This window comes from Platalea leucorodia (assembly GCF_965183815.1).
Source record: "Platalea leucorodia genome assembly, chromosome: 6".
NCBI lineage: Eukaryota > Metazoa > Chordata > Aves > Pelecaniformes > Threskiornithidae > Platalea > Platalea leucorodia.
This window is the reverse complement of record NC_138828.1, coordinates 43,891,200-43,910,661: the sequence shown is the minus strand read 5'-3', so window position 1 is coordinate 43,910,661 and position 19,462 is coordinate 43,891,200. Positions and strand designations below refer to the sequence as shown.

At 35.0% G+C, this 19,462-nt stretch overlaps 1 protein-coding gene across 1 annotated transcript; it reads right to left on the bottom strand.

The window, feature by feature from the left end:
* Window positions 1–209: 209 nt before the first annotated feature.
* ANXA10 (annexin A10) lies at window positions 210–18,603 on the bottom strand. The gene is made up of 11 exons (XM_082315774.1): window positions 18,531–18,603; window positions 15,980–16,074; window positions 11,496–11,609; window positions 9,576–9,666; window positions 8,835–8,914; window positions 5,937–5,990; window positions 5,719–5,812; window positions 4,176–4,271; window positions 3,460–3,518; window positions 1,166–1,288; window positions 210–310 (listed from the first exon to the last, which is right to left on the bottom strand). The coding sequence occupies exons 1-11, from the start codon at window positions 18,568–18,570 to the stop codon at window positions 242–244; spliced, it is 915 nt and encodes a 304-aa protein (XP_082171900.1). The 5' UTR covers window positions 18,571–18,603; the 3' UTR covers window positions 210–241.
* Between the last annotated feature and the right edge of the window lie 859 nt (window positions 18,604–19,462).

The following is a 19,462-nucleotide window of genomic DNA, read 5'->3' as shown; positions in this document are numbered from 1 at the left end:
ACTACTTGCTTCATTAATTTACATTAATCATAGAAACAGAAATATTAATTAGAACTGGGGATAGAACCATGTTCCTGCCAACATTTTTTCCTGTCTCGAGAAAGATTTAATATTAGCAAATGTACAGCACTGATTTTTCTGTTCTTTTATGTAGAATAGTGATCTTTTAGTGTATTGTGTATAGCTTCAACTTCTATTTAAAATAGATCTATGCAGCCTTCGAAGTTCATCTTCTTCTTCCTTAATAATCTTCAGCATCACCAGCACAGATGGCAAGTAAAGCACTCTCATAATGCCCTGAAGCAAAATGCTGTAAGAAAAAAAATCAACATTTCTGTGACTGTATGTTTTCTTAATTTTTCTTCTCTTGGTGTGTGTCAAGGACTAGACTGATGTTGTAAGGTTTTGTAAAATATTACAGTATTTTCGTAAGGATTCTAGGCCAAGATTTTTTTGATTTCACATACCTTGGGCTTTGGTTGCTTGGGCACCTAGAAACAACCTGCCTTTGAAAGGTGGGATCAAACCTGTTTAATACTTCTCAAGTTCAATACCAAAAAATCATGAGCAATTTCTTACAGTTACTGCACATCTTACAGTTGCATTATAGCAACATAAAAAAGGTAAAGTGCCTTAGCAAGAGTAATTTTATACAATTAAACAATGCCAGAGTTTTGTTTTGAGATATAGAGCAAGAGTACAAGAGGAATTGTTTTTCTGAAGATTGATACCGCCTAAGCGCAAGGATAAAACCAGCTTTTTTATCTCAGTTTTGCCCGAAAGTGGTATCAGCCTAACCTTGCACAACAGTTTGAAAGAAGATGGTATCAGTTAGTGTAGAAACTATTCATGCAAACTATTCCTCAGCATACACTCTCCTGCCCTGTTTATATCCTCCTCTTGCTATTGGGGAGGGACAGATCACATAGAATGAGAGTGAGTTGAGAATGCACTGCTCACTTACTGAAGTTAGCCTGAGGCACTGAAAAGGTATGCTACTGGTTTTATGCATTGCTTTTAAAAAAAAAACAAAACAAAACCCAAAAAGCCCCCCAAAAACACAAGCGGTTGAATGGAGACTAATCCTCTGTATTTTTCTGGTAGAGCTTGGCACAGTCTGTGTGGTGCCAGTGTGGAATATATGCAAAAGTGTGTAAAAACTTACTTTAATGTCATGAAAGAGTGATTTCCCGTATCTCTCTTTGTATCGCTGTCGTATATTCATCAAGTCAATCTCACTCCTGGCAATGAGAATCCTTATAACTGTTTTATTGTGAAACCCAAAGTCCTAAAAAGAAAAGGAGAGGAAACTTGACAGTTAGACAATATGTGTTTGCCTATCTGTATATGCTCATATTAATTTATAATAGATAAGCCAATTAATTAGGCTACCCCTAAAGATATCCTAGATTTTAAAGGAGTCTAAGCATTCAAAGGTTTTATCCTACAGAGTTTTCACATGCTCAAATAATAGAATTCATGTTACTGAATAACAGAGATTCCCCACATATCAGTGTTTTAACCATGCACCGAAACTTTTAAGAAGAAAAACCTGATGAACTTTTGTCAGTAGCCTTAGGTATTCAGTTTGTAGGTAGCTGTTGTGACTGTCGTCGTGGAGTCTATTCAAACTACACCGAAGCCAATAATCTATTTCACAACAATTGCTGCCGAATGTGAATTCAGTGAGATTTTTTTTAACCATTGATTTAGAATTTACATAGCTTGTATTCAATTGTGTTTTATTTTAACTGTTTTAAAATAAATTTTCATATTGTAATCGTGTGGAGAATGGGGACATCTAGTGGCAGTAAAAGTAGTCAAAACAGATTTAGGGTTGGGACAACTGATGACCAGTTTACATTATTTAAAGCTAAATGGTAATTTTATCGACTAGCCATTGACACTGAAATCTTGTTCTCAAAAAACCAAGAAATTAGATATGTTAAAAAGCTGCATATAGAGAATTTGATACATGTTTGATGACTAGATTAAAATCTTTCTTATAAACCATTATGGACTATGATTTCAAGCATTAGAATCCTGGGTGGGTTTTATTATATTGTATTATAAATGGATGTATAAAAAGCTTTTGGTATAATCTGGACATAACTTGGCTGCAAAAACAGACACTATTTTAAATTCTTGCATTTCTTTTGAGAATTACCTGTCTTCATTAAAACACTTTGTGGAAACAGGGTAAAATATTAATTACAATAAAATGCAAATGTTTATTCTTAAAAATTAAAAACTTTTTCCTGCATCACATACATCATCTGACTATAATATAGAAGAAAACTATCTATGTGATATTTCTTAAAATTAAAAATGAAGTTTTGACTTGAAAAGTGGTCTTGATGCAGGATCTTTGAGAAACATCACTTTTCCTCACAGCTGGTATTTCCTGGTACTTTTGGCAAACCTTTTTCATGTCATGTGCCAGAATCCTCTTTTGACCCCTCAGACAAAATATTGCCTCTTCCTCTCAGCCCCTGGGTTTTTCCTTGGTTCCTTGCTGGCCCATGTTGCTGGTTTAGCTGAAACAGGGGACAGCAGTAGTGGCAGCACCTGAGGATGCTGGGGCCCTGTTGAAGTGCTGCTGAATAGTTTTATTTGATGGTTCTGGCTTGAATCCTATCATCTTTGCCATTCCTGCTCTAAGATGATACGTCACATTTTACCCATGGCTGGCTTTTATGACCATCTACTAAAGATTACATTTAAAAGATTAAGCTTAAAAGATTATACTTTATTTTTCATGTAACGTAATGCCTCATTATTTTCACTAATGAATGAAAAACAAAAGAAACTATCTTCAGTGACCTCTAGTAGGAAGTATTTGTAGGTGTTTCTTTGCATTTACCCACATTTCTTCTTGGTGCTCATTTGTTTTAGTATGTTAGCACTTGCACACAAAGATAAAGAACCTGCATATATATATATATATATATATGTACACACACATATGTATATGTGTATATATACACACACACATGTATATACACACATACACACATATGTACATTGAGCCCCACAAGAAAATATGACCATTTGTTTTTACGTAACACTAATTTATGATTTAATGTTTAGTGGTACTTATTAAATCTCTAGATATAAAAATTGCGTAGGAAGAAAAGTGCACATTGAATTCTGCACAGCAGGGGGAGATACAATCCATAGAAAAGAAAGGTTTTCAATTGAGAAAAAAATGGACAAAGTTACTGGACAGATACTTTTTTAAGGAATCTAAATATCTAACCTTTTCCTGTTACTGCTAAATCCTAACTGCTGCTTAGGCACTACTGCTTTGAAATTTATGTTTTGTTTAGTTTTAAAACATGCAATCACACCTTAAAGATTGAACAGACTGATTTGTAAATACTTCTTTAACAATAATCAAGCAAACAAAAAAATAGGGAAGCTACTTTTTATGATATGTGAAGAAGAAAGACTACTTACATGAATTGCATTATAAAGCCTGTAAGCAAAGTAGGAAGGCTTGTCACGAACACAGAGAACTAGGAGAGAAAAGTTGCAACAGGTAAACATAAGATTATTATAAAATCAATTCTATTGGCTTTGGGCTTCTTGAAATATAAAGCTGGGTAGTGCTGTCCATGACTCAGCTTAAAATTAAGCTACCAGTTTTCACAAATATGACTATATTTATAGTTTTAAAAGTCTAGTACTTATTTTAGATAGGTACTCATTACTGTTGCATCGAAGGGCTTAAATATCAGTGAATACGCTCACGTGACATCTTTGTAGAAATGCTATTATCCTTATTCTATAAATGGAAAACAAAGACACATAAAGCTTGAAACTTGTTTATATGCCACTCAAGTCCTGAAAACCTTGCCAGTTATTTAATATATATAGAATGAGTTGGTAATGCACAAAATTGATGACACAAAATTTATTATCAAATAAAGAACGGATACTAGTTCTGCTCAGTCAGAATCTAATGCTGCATATATACTTTTTTAGATTTACACAAACATGGAAAAGTAGTTCAAATATTATTTTCTAATTATCCCTGGAAATTTCATTACACAATATAAGAGAGTAAAGTGGATAAAAATATCAGAAAAATAATATTCTTATTACATCAGAGATACCATACTAGATATTTATTAAGACATTGCTGCTAGTATAAAATAATATTTTTACGTTACCTATTGCAACCAGTAGTTCTTGAAAGTATCCATCATAACATTCGTTAATGGCATCTACTATGTCTTGCCCAGAGATATTTTGGAACTCCTGGAAGACTTGGGGGAAAAAAAAATCTTGCTTTATTCTAGTTCATTAGTAATGATCAACTTGCCTTTTTTTTCCTGCTTCCCCCCAGTAGTATAACTATTGAGTTTATTTTTTTTCCCTATTTATTCTCAGTGTTTCATTATGTTTATATGCCCCAGGTAAGACAATCTAAATGAGTAGCCTGAAACCTGGCTTCCAGTACATTCTTTCTCTGGGCACTCCAAAGCCTATGTTTCACTGGAAGCTTTAATAAATTCTCTATCTAGCAACCTCTGTTTACGAAACTTGTAAGAAAGTCATGTCATTAAGACAACTTCTTTGCTTAGCTTGGCTAAAAGTGGCCAGAGATTCACAGATTGTGACAAGAAGCCATGACATGACATGCATACCATGTCACTATCCAGACATGGATGCTCTGGATAATGCAAGTATCCAGACTTACTTACACACACAAGTATACAGAGTGTGCTTACTCCTTTAGGGAAGGAGGAAAATTTTCAACTCACTGCCCACTGTAAAGCTTATGGAAGGCTACATTACAGGCAGAGCCCTCAATTCTCTGTTACAGAAAGAGAGTAGAGCATAAGCAGATATGTTACATTATGTTAAATCCTATCATCACCAGCCTTACAGGAATCATGACAGACGAATTAATTTGTTGATCCATGACAGCAAAGTAGTTCTAAGCTACTGTTAGAAGTTGGCCTAAGAAATACAGCTGGCTGCACAGTGATAAACTTGTCACCGAACAGACTGTTTTTCCACTGCAAAGCAAAAGACATCTCAAACTTGTCACCAAACAGATACAACACGTTTCTTTTCTATAGTGGAAGATCTGTCTGTTCTCACATAATTTTCTTGCAATCTGTAATTATGTCTGATTGTCTATTTTAAATAAAAATGTCCCATTATGTTTCTGTGTGCATGTATGTTCATTATGAGAGAGCAGATGTGGACCCTGAAGTGCTCCCACCAAAAACTTCTTTGAAACTTCTGTGGAAAAGCTTCAACACAGCAATGTGTTTTCACATACAAACATTTGTTGAAAATACTGCAACTGCCTCTCCCAAGCTGTTTCCACTTGTAGCAAAGAGTTACTTAGGAAAAATGAAGAAAATAGTTAAGAAAAATCTGCCTCATCCTGTTGTGTTGTGTGTAAATGCAGTGCAGCCATAGCTTATGCCTTTCTTTGGCCATACATTCTTCTCTCTGTTATTAGGGATCCTGATGTCTGTTCTATCTGCAGCTGTCTAGTCATCAGGCAAAGTTCAGTTTTGCATTACTTCCAAAATCCCATTAACATCAGTGGGAGTCTGAGAGCTCCAACAGTTCACTTAGGTTTCAGGCTAATACCCTGCTGCACACTGAGCTTCTTGGTATGTAAACCATGGTTTTATTAGCAAGTCAGATTTTTCCTTTCCACTCTATGTTCAAACAGCTGAACCGCTGGATTACCCATCCACAACTGCTGGTAACTCTTGTTGCAGAGAATCATTTGCAGCATGTCTTTGTGTTCGCCTGTTTTCTGCTGACATGCTTCCCATAGAATCTAATATACCAGAAAAAGGAAAAAAAAATGCAGAAGATTTTAAGTAAGTCCTAAATGTCTTTTCAAAATTTGTATTTGTTCTTTTTTTTTCATGTTTGAGAAGCTCACATCTGACTATATTTACCATTGCATCCTGAGCAGCTGTACAAGGATCTGCATATCCTTCCATCCTTGTTCCCTGGGGAAAGAAAAGATACATTTTCTTCAAAAGTTAAATCCTAAAAGACTGTAGGAATATAATATAAAGTTGTCTCTATGTGAAGCTATGTTTCATTTCTTGAGATAACGAATATGGGCTTTTAGATTGGATCAGTATATTCAATGGCTGAATTTGCAACTGTAGAAAATATCTTCAAGTTGTCATGCTATGTCTTCATTTCCTCTAAGTAGAGCAACTCTGGAATGGCAAATGGTCTTGTGAGAGAAAAAAGTAGGGGAAGTGGATAAACCTCTCACATTTTTAGTCCCATTTTAAACAAGCTTTTACCTTACCACTACCATCCCACCACCATTTCCAGTGTTATGGATGTTATATTGCTTACTGTAGTATGTAACTATGAGGGGAAAACAAGGATAAGAATAACATTTGCCATTCACTGATTATTTCTTATCAATGTGCATATTACCAGAAGAATCTTTTCTCAATTTTTTTTCTCCCTGCACAAGCCGTAGGACCAAACACATCGAACAATGGAGATTTTTCTTGCTTATAATTATTGTCTAAAATTAAGATCCAAGACTAGGACATTGTTTGACAACTTTGATACGCAAACCACAGAAGAATATTTCTAATTTTCCCATACGTCTAATAGCTTTTCAGTTACACAAATCAAGCTGATATGCTTTAGTAAACATGCTATGATCTGATTTATATACTTGTTAGAAAAAGAGAAAAGCACATGACTTTTAAAATTGCCTTTTTAACCATAATCGACTTGTAAGGATACAAATCAGCCCTGGCTGCAGAACTCTTAACAATCTCAAGCTGCATGTAATCACTGCCTTAATGATATGTTCGAAGCAATTTACTTTAGTTTCAAATTTACAGTCATTTTACCCTATATGTGAAAGGGAGGATTAAAATTATGTATTGGCTCTCAACTTGTAGAATGACTGATTTGTAGCTCTTTCCTGTTAAAAATGTTGATTTATATTTTAATTAAATTGTAAGAATTTCACACAGTGGAATTCCTAGTAACAAGATGAATTACTTGAAGGAAATTATGCTGGAATGACTGCATAAAGTTACATACGTGAGAAAACACAGGAAAAAAAAGACAGACAAGCAAACGATAAGTTAAATAATACTCTGCATGAGTCAAATGCCCGCTTTCCCCAGTAACATTTAACAGTGACTACCCTTGGCATAGTTTTGCTGAAGAATCCCACAATACCTATAATTATTTTTTAAATTGTAGAAAATTATCATATTTCAATTAATACCCCCAAAAAAAAGAAAATTAGAATAAAAATCTGTTTGTCTCACTAAAATATTAGTTAGCCTGAATTGACTCTGTTAATTTATTTAGGAAGGACTATCACCTATAACTGCTCATCTGCCTCAGTGTGGACATGAAAACCATAAATACCACACTATAACAATTGAATAATTTGCTCTCCATATGTGAAGCACATTTACTTCTATCTGTAGTCAGATGTGTGTATCATCAGTCCCAAGATTTGATAGAAATCAAAGCAAAGGGTGTCTGAAAAAAGCATTAAAGGATGCATTGGAAATGTTGCTATAGAATAATCTTCTGTAAGATGCATGGTACTAGAACTAGAGAGGATATATTTTGATGAAATATCACTGAGTTTTAATATAAGATCATATCCAAACATCAATGATTCAACTAACAATCTTCAGAAGTATACAGTATAACTGAGTAAAGTTGGAACACTTCATTATCTTGAGAAAAATAGCAGTTAGATCTTGTTAGCTAAGAAGTTGCTGATTTCAGGTCTGTGTATCTATATCTGTGGTTTAAGAAAATAAGGGCTAATAATGTAGTCTCAGATAATTTATTTTAAATTTGTTCTTTTGATGAGTAAAATGTGTCCCATGATTTTAATAAAGATGAGAAGTGAGGTTGCTTAACCTGTAGCTCTTCATTTTTAAGCAAGGAAGAATTTTTATTATTAATTAGGGGGAAAAAACATCCAACATTAGAAAAAAAATATTTCCTGTTTATGGCTTTTACATTTGAAACATCTGCTCTTTAGCTCTGTACCTCAGTGAAGCCTGCTGCTTTTTCAAATCTTAGTAAGAAACACTTTTTCCCCAGACACACATATATAAAAATACAGATATACCTTATGTATGCTGTTATCTCCTGGCAGTCCTTTTGTCATTATTTGTTACTCTGGTTTACAAAAGATTTTTAAGATAATGAGCACAGTGACTACAATGAGAATGGGAACTCATGATCTGACAAGGATGACCAACTTTGTTGTGTAAAACTACAAATTGGTAAAACTGCAGAAGTTGGTGTGTGATAGTGACAATTCATTTGCCTGTGTGTAAACATACTGTGATTTAGCATATGCAGTAGCACAAAGAACATAAGGTTTAAAACAGAGAATTATTTAATACTTTCTTTCATAGTCAAATGTGGATATACCTCCATTTTTACATAATGCCTAGACTGGATTATGAATCATATATTCTAACAAAAGAGAAAACAGAGCTTTAAAAATGAAAATCTCATTTGTACATGCAAGTAGACTCCTTTTGAGATGAGGCAGATTGAGCAGAGGGTCAGGAGTTGAATATCCAGGGACTTACTCAATAAAATAGTCTGTTGGCCTTTGCCTCCATCTGAAAGCCAAAGTCAAAGTCAAAGTAGATGAAGGAATTCAAGTTCTCTTCCTCTTCTGTGTTCCTCCCTCTCTTGTTCAAAAGTGTAGCCCTATTGAACTAGCATTAGCCACAATCACCTTAAAATTTAAGACTTCTCAAATAGTATCAAAAGTTATTATGAATTTTTAGAAATGTAAGTCATACTACTTGTTTTTACAGTACCTGAGCAAGGTTCATGAGCGTATCTCTGAAGTGACCTGAAGTCTCAGAATCGATATCTTGTTGAAGATCATTATTATATTCTAGGTTAAAATAAAAATGTATAATCCAAATCACAAGTGAACATGCCCTGAATAGTACTAATGAAGATTAGTAAACAAAGGATAAATAAATAGGGTACAAATACTTGTCCATTTTCTCTGGTGATTATTCCACAGTAACCCGTGCAGGTTCTGCCCAGACCTAGCCGTGGGGCTGGCAGGTCTGCCTGGGCCCTGCTGCGGGGCTCGGCCCTGCTGGGGGGCCTCAGCCATGGCTCCGGCTCGCCTGCCCACCCACCACGGGTGCAGCCCCACCGCTGCTGCTGCTGTGTGGCGGTGGGATACTCGGAAATGCCCCGTCAAGGGAGGTGAGTGGAATGTCCAGCCTGAGTAAGCACTTTTTGAAGGAAAACAGCTTAGGTACTTTTTTTGAATAAAGTGTGCAAAAGTTTCTGAAAATCCCCAAATGTGGCTGCCAGGTATTTCAAATGTCATAGGCAGCAATACATCTCAAAAATACTATGACGTATTTTCAACTTTAAACATTTTGCTTCAGCCTTGTATATAGTTATGGGAGAGGAGGGGGAACGGAACCAGTTAGTATTGAGAAGTCATTTTTGTGGTACAGTTCCTTCATGGGTGCTAACACATCCAGATAATATGCATAGTACAACTGCTACTGTGCACTTGTAAAAAACATTACGCATTAAGTAGGCTTCTTTCATCTGGAAGATCTCCATATTTGATCTTGAGGCTAATATGTCAATTAGACATTTTTCTTCTGTGTCTACTCCCTGTGTGGAAAGAAGTAAATATGAGAAGATTTTGTTAGTAAAAGCTACAGCTTTTAGAAGAAAGCAATGCTGCCCTTCTTAGAAGTTACAAAAGAATAGCAGTCTCTGCTGGAGCAATGCAGAGTGTACTTTTGTATAGTCTACTTGTTTAAGTAGAAAATGACTTTAAATTAATAGTGGAACCCTGTATTTCAAATATCGTTGTACTTAATCTAAATTTCAGCATGTACATTAACAAGTGGGGAATGAAGCAAGACTCATGTTGGCAGAAACATAATGGGAAGAATTTTAGAGCTTTAGTAAGAATTTTGGATTTGCTGAAAGAAATCAGATGCAAAGATTGAGCATACACCCCCAGCAAGTGTTCAGGCAATCTGAAGTAGATATGAGCACAACTATTATGTTGTGCTTCTATCTTCTTTTTTTTATTTTTTTTTTTTAAATTTATTTAGGAATGTTATGGTCTGTAATGTCTACCATAGAACTTGGTATTTAAGTGAAGCATCATGGCCATGCATGCAGTGCTGCAAATCATTGTATTTTCCCACAGGATTTGAATTAATTTTATAAACTTGAATTGACATAAGATACGCTGCATATGCTGCTTTTGATATGCACATATATAGAGTTGGTGAGTATTCTTCATTTGAGATAATGGGAGAACATGACATTGAGCCTGAGCCTGGAGACACATATGGCCTGTTTTTTACTTCGACCATATGAATCCAGAGCAAGATAGAACAATAGAAGCAAGTTTAACTTTGAGCCACATTTAGAAAAAAATATAACTTTGGCATCTTGTCAATAATTTTAATAAAAGTCATGCTTCCAGTGCTACCAGTGATACTTCACAATCCTTTTAATGCCAACTGTAATTTAAAATATATCAGTAGTTCTAAAAAGTGCATCAGTTTAAGTGTCTGACAGACAAGAAAAAACGTTAGTCTTTTTTTTTTTTGAGGGGATTCTCAAAATATGTAAGATAGATCACCTTGCTCAGAGTCATATAATCTCTGTCTTATTTGTGACAGTGGACAGTAGCCAATATTCATGGAAAGAAAAGGAAAACAGTGTTGAGCTCTGATATGCCTTCTCATCTTCCAGGAATTGGCAATTTAGGAATTTCCTGAGAAGGAATTTGCCAAGGATTATTATTTTCAGTAGTGAATAGTGGACCTGTTTTCTAAGAATTTATTGAAGTCAACGTTCTGTGCGAATGAATTTCATCATTTAATTACATGATCTTTGAAAAAATATTTTTGTTTGTTTCAAAACTTCAGTTGTTGAAGGAGCACAGGCTCAGATCCTGGGAATAAAAGGAAATATTTTCTTCAAAATGTGCAATCAGTTCAATTTGAGTGGAGTGATCATTGCTTTGTCACAGAATAATTTGTAAGTGTTTATGTAAAGACATGTTCTGCTAAAGAAGTATTGGTCTTTTTAGAGGTGGAGGCTTAGTGCATGCGCTGGCTGTTCAAATGAATTTCATTCGTAACACACATAAATGCTTGCAGGATCAGGGCCTTACATTTCCTTGTATAAATATTTCTTCATTTACTGAGTTTACCATGGGTGTTAAATGGGTTGTATTTGTTACATGACAAGGATATTATTTTTGCTGGTTTGAGCATACTAATGAATAAACTTCATATAGCACTATATTTCTGATGGCCTAGTGTACTATGTAGTAGTACACTATTCCAGTCTACTAACTTCCAGCAGTTTATCAACCATTTAAATGTAAAAAAAAAAAAAAAAAAAAAATTAACATATGTTCAATACTGTAGTTAGTGACTGCGACTCTAAGCAATTCGGAATTTGACAAGTACCTTCAAGGCATGCCAGAGCTCATGGGCATCATAAGAGGCAGGTGGATACATCAAGCCAACCATGACTTCTTTGAAGTGATGAGAGAGATTCTCTTTTAGGTCTGTTATCAGATCCTTGAAAAGAAAACGAAAATGCATAGACAGGATTATTTCAATAGTCACACTTTATGAAGACAGCTTAAAGTATTAGTGGTTTTCTCTGTAAGTGAATAAAGATGAACTGTTGAAGATGAATTCTGGCTAAAATTAAGTAAAACAGTATTCTTTTAAATAGTACCTGCTTCTTCTAATACTATGGGTGAGATGACAATAGACACATAAGCAAGTAGGCCACATAGGATTGTTGATTTTTGGTTCATTAGAATACAGAAGAAAATTCAGGGGTTTAAGTGCAACTACTACTTAAAGGCTTGGAAACCTGAATACCATGGCAGATAATCTGCAGCTTCCCTTGACATATTCCTTTTGTGAATCTGTGGGAGCTAAGCACCTTTGGAAGTCAAATCCCATAGAACACAGGTGATTTCTTGTGCTTTTTTCAGTGTTACTCACTATGTGAATAATGTAAAAAATCATCCACGTTGCTCCTAGTACATAAAAAAGATCTGCTTTGGATTACTGGAAGGTTATGTGCTTCAATTTACATATATTTTACATTCAAACTGAATTCCCTACTTCTGACAGATGCTGGATTAATAAAAAGGAACCCCTCGTTCCCTGCCGTGTGTCTCAGTACTTGCTTGCTAGGTAGCTGAGTAATGGATGAGAGTTTCCTCCCCATGCTCCGCTTTCCCAGTAGTATCCTTCAAAACGCTGAGAATGCCAACAGCTTATTAGTTTACTATTGCTCTTTCTGATTAAGAAAGTACTTGTACACGAATTTTTTTTTATTATTTTTTGTGTACATCACTAGGCAGCTGTCAGATATGTTCTGACCTAAGTCTGAATTTAAAGGAGAACCAGAAATGGTTCCCATGATATAAACTATTCTTTTTTCAGAGCTGCATCTTTTTCAGGCCTGTACTTTGGTTTTGATACATATCTGAATATAATTAAATTAGTAGCTAGAGTAGCAATGAAGGAGGACTTATACACATTAAAAATTAAATTTATGATGAAGAAACATACTCAGTCTTCAGTGAATGCACATTAGATGCATTTGACAACCACTAAATCACACATGGAATAGAAATTAATTCATTAAGACGTTTCACTTCTGACAACATGCCTGTGGGAAAATGGATTAATAATACAAATGGATACTAATTAAAAATTACTCCTGCAATCAGAACTAAGGGAAGTGAAGTACTGAAAAATAAGAAAAGACAACCCTAAGTTGTCATTATTAACATTTCCTAATTGTCTCTGTTATAAGAAATCCTTGAAGGCTAATTGCAAGAAGGAATCTTAAAGCTTATCTGTATGTCTAAATCATGCAGCCAGTTCAGGGTTTTATTTTCTTTTTTAATATATTTCTCCTTCTAATGTGTCACACTTGACATTTGTCAAATGAATGGGCATAGTGGCTACCATATTGAACAGACTGAATTGCAATTAAGAGGGTGGAGGATTGGACTGACAGGTTTACCATAAATTAAACTGTGAAGGCTAAAATTGTTATTGCCTCGCTGTCTGTCTTTTCTGTCCTGTAGAGTTTACCACTCATAAGCTGGGACTGCTGAATGGCACGTTTGCCCAGTGCAATATATCCATTAATACAGATTACGGGCAATAAAATGCTATCACTGATGTGTGCGAATGTATCTTTTGAAGTGTAAGCTGCAGCAATTCAGGGCAAGACACAGCCCATCCTGTTCAGCAGTTCCAGCCCAAGATAGCAAACTTTTGAGGGCTCAATCAAATAAACTGCAGGGAGTACTAACCAGATTAGCCATTGCAGTATATCTGCTGTCACAGGTGAGACAAAAAAAATCAGCATTCCTGTTTCATCTCTGAACTAGATTAGAGGTAATTTGTACTGACCCCTGTTTCCACATGGCAAAAGGTAGAACTAGTTGGGGTTTTTTTTGGAAAGCTGTCAAGAGTATCTTGGTATATCTTGCGCTATAAAGTATACCCAGCGCTTAACAGATTCATTTAAATTAAAATGGTAGGTGTATATGCAAGATGTTCCATGAGTTTCAGAATTTTCTGTAGCCCTTTGCTGGAATATAAAAATAGTTTGCTTGCCTTTCCCTTCTATTATTATTCATAGTTTCAGAGATTGAAATTACATCTAATGTTTTCTTCGGCTTTTTTAGTTCTTCTAGGTTTTTAGGTCTGTGGCCACTGGCTTTAGAACACCTCAGGTTGACTGAATATGGCTGACAGAGGTATAAATTTGAAGGTGGTGTGGTTTTGTAGGCATTTATTTATTTGTTTATATTTTTATTTTGGATTTGAAAAGAAAATCCAAATAGATCAGTGGAGAGCAAGTCAATAATTGTTCTCTTTGAATACTAAATAAGGCAAATCATAACTCCATTCCTGAAGGACATTTGGCAATTCTTTATTGAGATATCATTAGTGTGCTCTCTAGGTCATCTTCATGGATCACAGGGCAGAAATTAAAGATAAAAAATGATAGGGAGCTTTTAAATGTTTTCGCTTGTTAAAATGATAGGTCTAGTTGAAACACTCTAGAGAAAAGGTTAAAAAAACCCAGCCAGCTGCTATGGATGGGGTAGAGAAGGAGCACTGTCCAGTGATTACAGAGGTAAATGAAAACTTGAAAAGAATGGGCTTAGGTGCTTTACTATCACAGACACCTTTGAGTAGCTTGACATGCTTTAGTTTTCTATAAGTAAAACTAAAACTCAGTGTTGCATGGATAAACACTGAACTTGTGTGGTTTGCATGTGTAATGGTAATGGTAACCTAATAAATACCTCATAATAGAAAAACACTTTTAATCATTGAGAACCACTGATTTTAGTCATTGTCACAGTCTTTGGAAGGTAAGCATACCTGTGATTCAGTTATTTTGCTTTTATGGTCTATTTAAAACATAGTCATTCATTCAAGGCTGCATCTAAAATATCACAAATATTGTGCGTTTGAATTTTTATAACAGTTCAAATAAAGCCAGTGATCTCCTGTAGGTGAGTAACGACACCAGATCAACCCACTGCACTGATTAAATCCAGCTCCTCTCTTTCCCCCAATTCTAGGAGAGTAAGGGGGTGTTCCAGCATATTTAGAGGTCAACGTTTGTGAGGTATTTTGGTATACAGGTGGCCCAAAGGCTGTTTCTGGAAAACTGCTCAGCTACCCAAAGAAGAAAATACGTAGTACTACCAGTTAACAGACTGGTAGGTGACAGACTACCACATCAGCAGTTAATGTGGAGTTTTTGAATGAACCATTCTTAGTTAACTCTAATTAAGGCTGATGGCTGTGTGGTGGGATTTCTGCAAACTCACTGTCCTCATTCACACTGATCGATTCAGCGGCAAGCATGCACTGACCTTCAAGGCATTTTCCAGTGAGCCGTTAGTTTTTCAGGCTTCACAAGAAGAAAACTGGATTTTGTTTAAAATGTTTGGCTGGCTTCTAGCTTAGGGGAAGGGCACGTCTGGTCAATTTAATGACAGCATTTTTCTTTAGCTTTCAAATAGTATCTAGTTTCATACAGCACTTTTCATCACTAGATTTCACAGCGATTTTACAAAAGGTGTTGCTATTATTTTTGTCCATATATAGCTGGGGTAACTGAGGAAAATGCAGGCATTGCAACTTTCCCAAAGTCATTTGGTTAGCAATAGTAGGTCTGGAAATAGGATGAGGATATCCATCTGTGTGTATGTTTAAGAACTCATAAAACAAAAAATTACCTTGTTATTCACAGTAAATATTGATAAAATGCATTTGGAAAAAAAAAAAAAAGCTAACTTTTTATTCTTAAAATTTCTGAAACACCTTTCAAAGAATCATAAATTTAACATTAAGCAACTCGGATTAGTATTGTGCTTAGTGTATAGGTGGGATTACATGGTTTGAGGTCTGAGAATGTCAGTGCTTGAGATGAGAACATTAATCAGTGCGTGAATAAGACACAACTACCTGTAACTGTTGGTATGGTGTTTTTCTTTGGTATTTCAACCCAAATACAATACTATTTTATTATGTATTCCAAAAACTTGAAAAAAGTAATGCAGAAGCCCCCAAAAGCACATAGAGGAAGAAGTAAGTCTGTCCAGAAATTCTGGTTTGGTCAATAGAGGAGGAGAATGAACTATAGAAGAAGAAACTTTCCATGTCGCTTTTTTTTAACTTTGTGTGTGGCAGACGTACTTTTACTGCTATATAAATGACCATTTGAAACTGTCAGAGGTATCAATACACGAGCGAAGTTGTGTGCCAGTCTGTTGGTGCCAGCCAGCTGCCTGCCAGGCTTTTGGTTCCTTCCTGAGAGAAGGGCTGACCAACTGCACTGGAGACAAGAGAGACAGAAGTAATGAAGGTACAAAATGGCTTTGTCATACCCTGCCATACATGTCTCTGTACGCCTCGGCAATCATAAGCCTCTGTGAATTGCAACGCTGCGTTAGGATATCAATCAACACATCTTTTTCACAACCTGTAAAGGAAACACGACACAGACTCTAAATTAAGCGAGTGTAGTTATTTACTTACATTTGTGATTGTTCATGTTTTGTTCAAGAACATTAACCTAAATTCTTGAAAAAAAATAGATCAAGAGATTAATATCCCACTGGTATTTACCAACATCAATTATATTTACCGTGCTTATGTACCTTTCACTTGCTGGTGTAATACCAGCAATACTGAAGTAGTCTGTTATTATCAGATGCATCACCATCTCTTTCAAGCTCAATGGATTTGAAAGCATCAATAAAACAGATAGAGGCTTTCATCTATTCAGAACTAGGCACACTAGCAGAATTTGTAGCTGAGCCTGAGAAGTCATACTTGTATGCTCTGTTGATATTGATTAAATTGTCATTTCACCATTAGGGATCTCTTTTATGAGGATGACAAATTATGGTCAGACCATTTGTTGAAAAACTGAAAGATGATAGATATTTTCAGAGGAACTGTATAAAATAAGTGACGAAGTTTTAAAAAAATATAATATTTTAACCAATTTCCAAGGGCATTTTATTGAAGGTTACCTACGATCTTTTGCTTGATAGCTAGAGCATACTGCTAAACTTCTATAATGAATCAGTATTAACTGCTTATGAAAAAGAAGATAATGATTAACATATTCTGAAAATTATTTTATCATTTTTGTATTTTTTTCCATCCCAAAAAATGGCTCTTGGTAATTTTAGATGGCTCAGCATTTTAATGACATTCCAGCATAAATGTATCTCCAAGTGTAAATCAACTGACTTTATCACACTTGCAGCAGAGATGAATTAGGCTAGAAAGCATGGGGATCAGCTAGCATCTGAACGGAGAAGGGTAGTCTCTCATGTTTCTACCAGTCATTGTTGTATAGGCATATATATATATGTCACAGATACACATTCTGTAGCTATTATAGCTTTCTTAGGCAGATTTTATCATACAGTCTATAACTGACAGGTTCCATTTTGACACAAATGTAACTGGATATTGAATATATTTTTTTTTTTTTTAAGTTGGCAGAAGAAGTCTGTATTTGCTCATTATACAGATTTAGCTCTCTTTCTTCTGGGTTATTTCGTCACAATTACACCAGCTTTTTAGCATGACACTGATTTAACATCAGTCTGATTCTTTTCCATCAAACACAAAATCGATGTATTACTGAAACTCTGTGCATATGGATTTCTTTTTACTTCTCAGAGAATAATTATCACTAGGAATCTGTACAGCTTATACAGTCTCTACAGTAAAAACTGAAGGATTCAGGAAATATTTAAAAACCTAAATAACTTTATTCATTTGTGTAATACCACTGGTATTAGTGGGACAACATATGCGACTGAACCTCCTCACAAGAATGAACGTCATGTGCAAGATTCAAGGTCAGTGGTGTCAGTGCCTGTAAAGGTTATGGAGACTTAAACTCTTCTGAAGCTGAACTTTGTATTTTGCCAATTGTCCTTGAAATTAGAAGTTTGTTCCATGTACTTTGATAGGTAAATTAAAAGTAAGGTTAATGCACTTGTATTTACAGTATTAAATGAAGAGAATGGTATTTGTGTTGCTGTGTTAGCAATGTTGCATTAAAAGTACTGTTTGAAGTATAGCAAAATATTTAAAACTTTTCATCTGTAGCCAACTTAATCAAAAAGATACATCAGATTCCTCTTGATCAATAATACCCATTTTGGTTCATTTGACATTAGATCTGAGTCTTCACATTTCCATGAAAGAATCTGAAAACACAATGCAAGGTTCGGTGCTGTATAGCCTTGTGAAAAGCCTAAGGGGTATAAAATTTTTGATATAGGCAACAATTTCAATGTGAGGAAAACGTTTCACAGGATAGTAAAAAAAAAAAAACAACAAATCAATATTCTGACCCTCAGCAATATCAACAGTGTTCAACAGGAAAACACAAAAGTCTGAACAGAGAAAAATGCTTTGGTGAACAAGATTTTTTTTGTACATAGAGTGAAAGCAAAAATTGCTTCTGAGTGAAAGATAATAAAGTCTTTAAACTTTCTACTCCATTTATTTTTATTTCTTGATGACTGATTAAAAGACTTAATAGTTCCTGGTAACAGTTAATTGTTGAAGTTACAATTAAAAATCTTTCCTTTTTTGGCCTTCACTGTAGTGCATAACACAGAATTCTGTTTTCTTTTTCTTATTTTCTCCAGGAAAGCATTCATTACTCTAAGTGTTGGTATAGATTTTAGTTTAATCTTAATCACCTCTTAGTTCCTGTAAATGCAAATACATGATTTATTTGGACATCACCAGTGTGCCTTATTGCGATACCTTGAAGAATCAAGAGATACGTTGTGACGCTTTTAATTTTATGACTTTATATTTTGCCTAATGCTTGTTATTTTATGGGAGCTTTCTGGAAAAAAAAAAAAAAAAAGGTGTGTTAGAATCAGTCAAGATACTCACTAATTCCCTGGAGGGCTCCTCCTAGCAACTGAGCATCCATAACAGGGTTAAAATTGGGAGCAGGAAAAATCGTTCCTTGCATCTGCTGAAGGAGAAAGCAGTCTTTAATTGAGGTGTTTTACATCTATAGCACTGCATAGATAATTCTGTTGAAACCAGCAATCATAACATTATATTGTCTTTGCTTCATGGGGAGCAGGATGCAAAGTTTTTAATTTATGAAACAGAACTTAAACTTGCAGGAAGCCCTAGGAAGACAGACCATATTTGAGGAAGTTGCCCCTAGCATGAGTTAGGCCTGAAAAAAACCCCCAAAACTAATTAATTTTTTTTGCGTTAAAATGTAACCGCATTTTTGTGCCTATCTCTTTCCCAACCTTTTTCTGAAAATATTATTTTAACTTTCAAAGTTAATCCGTGATATCCCTGACAGTCTTCAATATCTATTTCTCATGGTATTTCTAATTTGAAAGGACTAGTGAGAAAATGATGAATGAGATACACAGGTTGCTTACAACCGTACTGATTTTTTAAAGAAATGATGTTACTGCTAAGTGTGAAATAGCTTCCTGATATGCCATGAGGAAGGCAACACCATTTTTCTAGTTGCTTTGTAACTGATTAAATTACTGTCAGTTCATTCTCAGCGATACTTTATTTCATGTATTTTTTCTTATTCTTTTTAAGAAATCTGTGAATAATAAACAGAACTGATGTACTCATTTTAATAGAATCACAGACCCATATGTATACAGAAGAAAATAACTGAGGTAGAAAGCTACTTAGCTCTGTCCCCTGGTTAACCTCTTTAGTCCCTCTGAGGATTCTACCTGCTTTTCCAGACGTACCAAGTATAAAGTTTATCTTTTATGATGATTCCTGGTCTCAGTCAATACATCTGATTAAAATGACACTCTTAACTTGAAATTTAC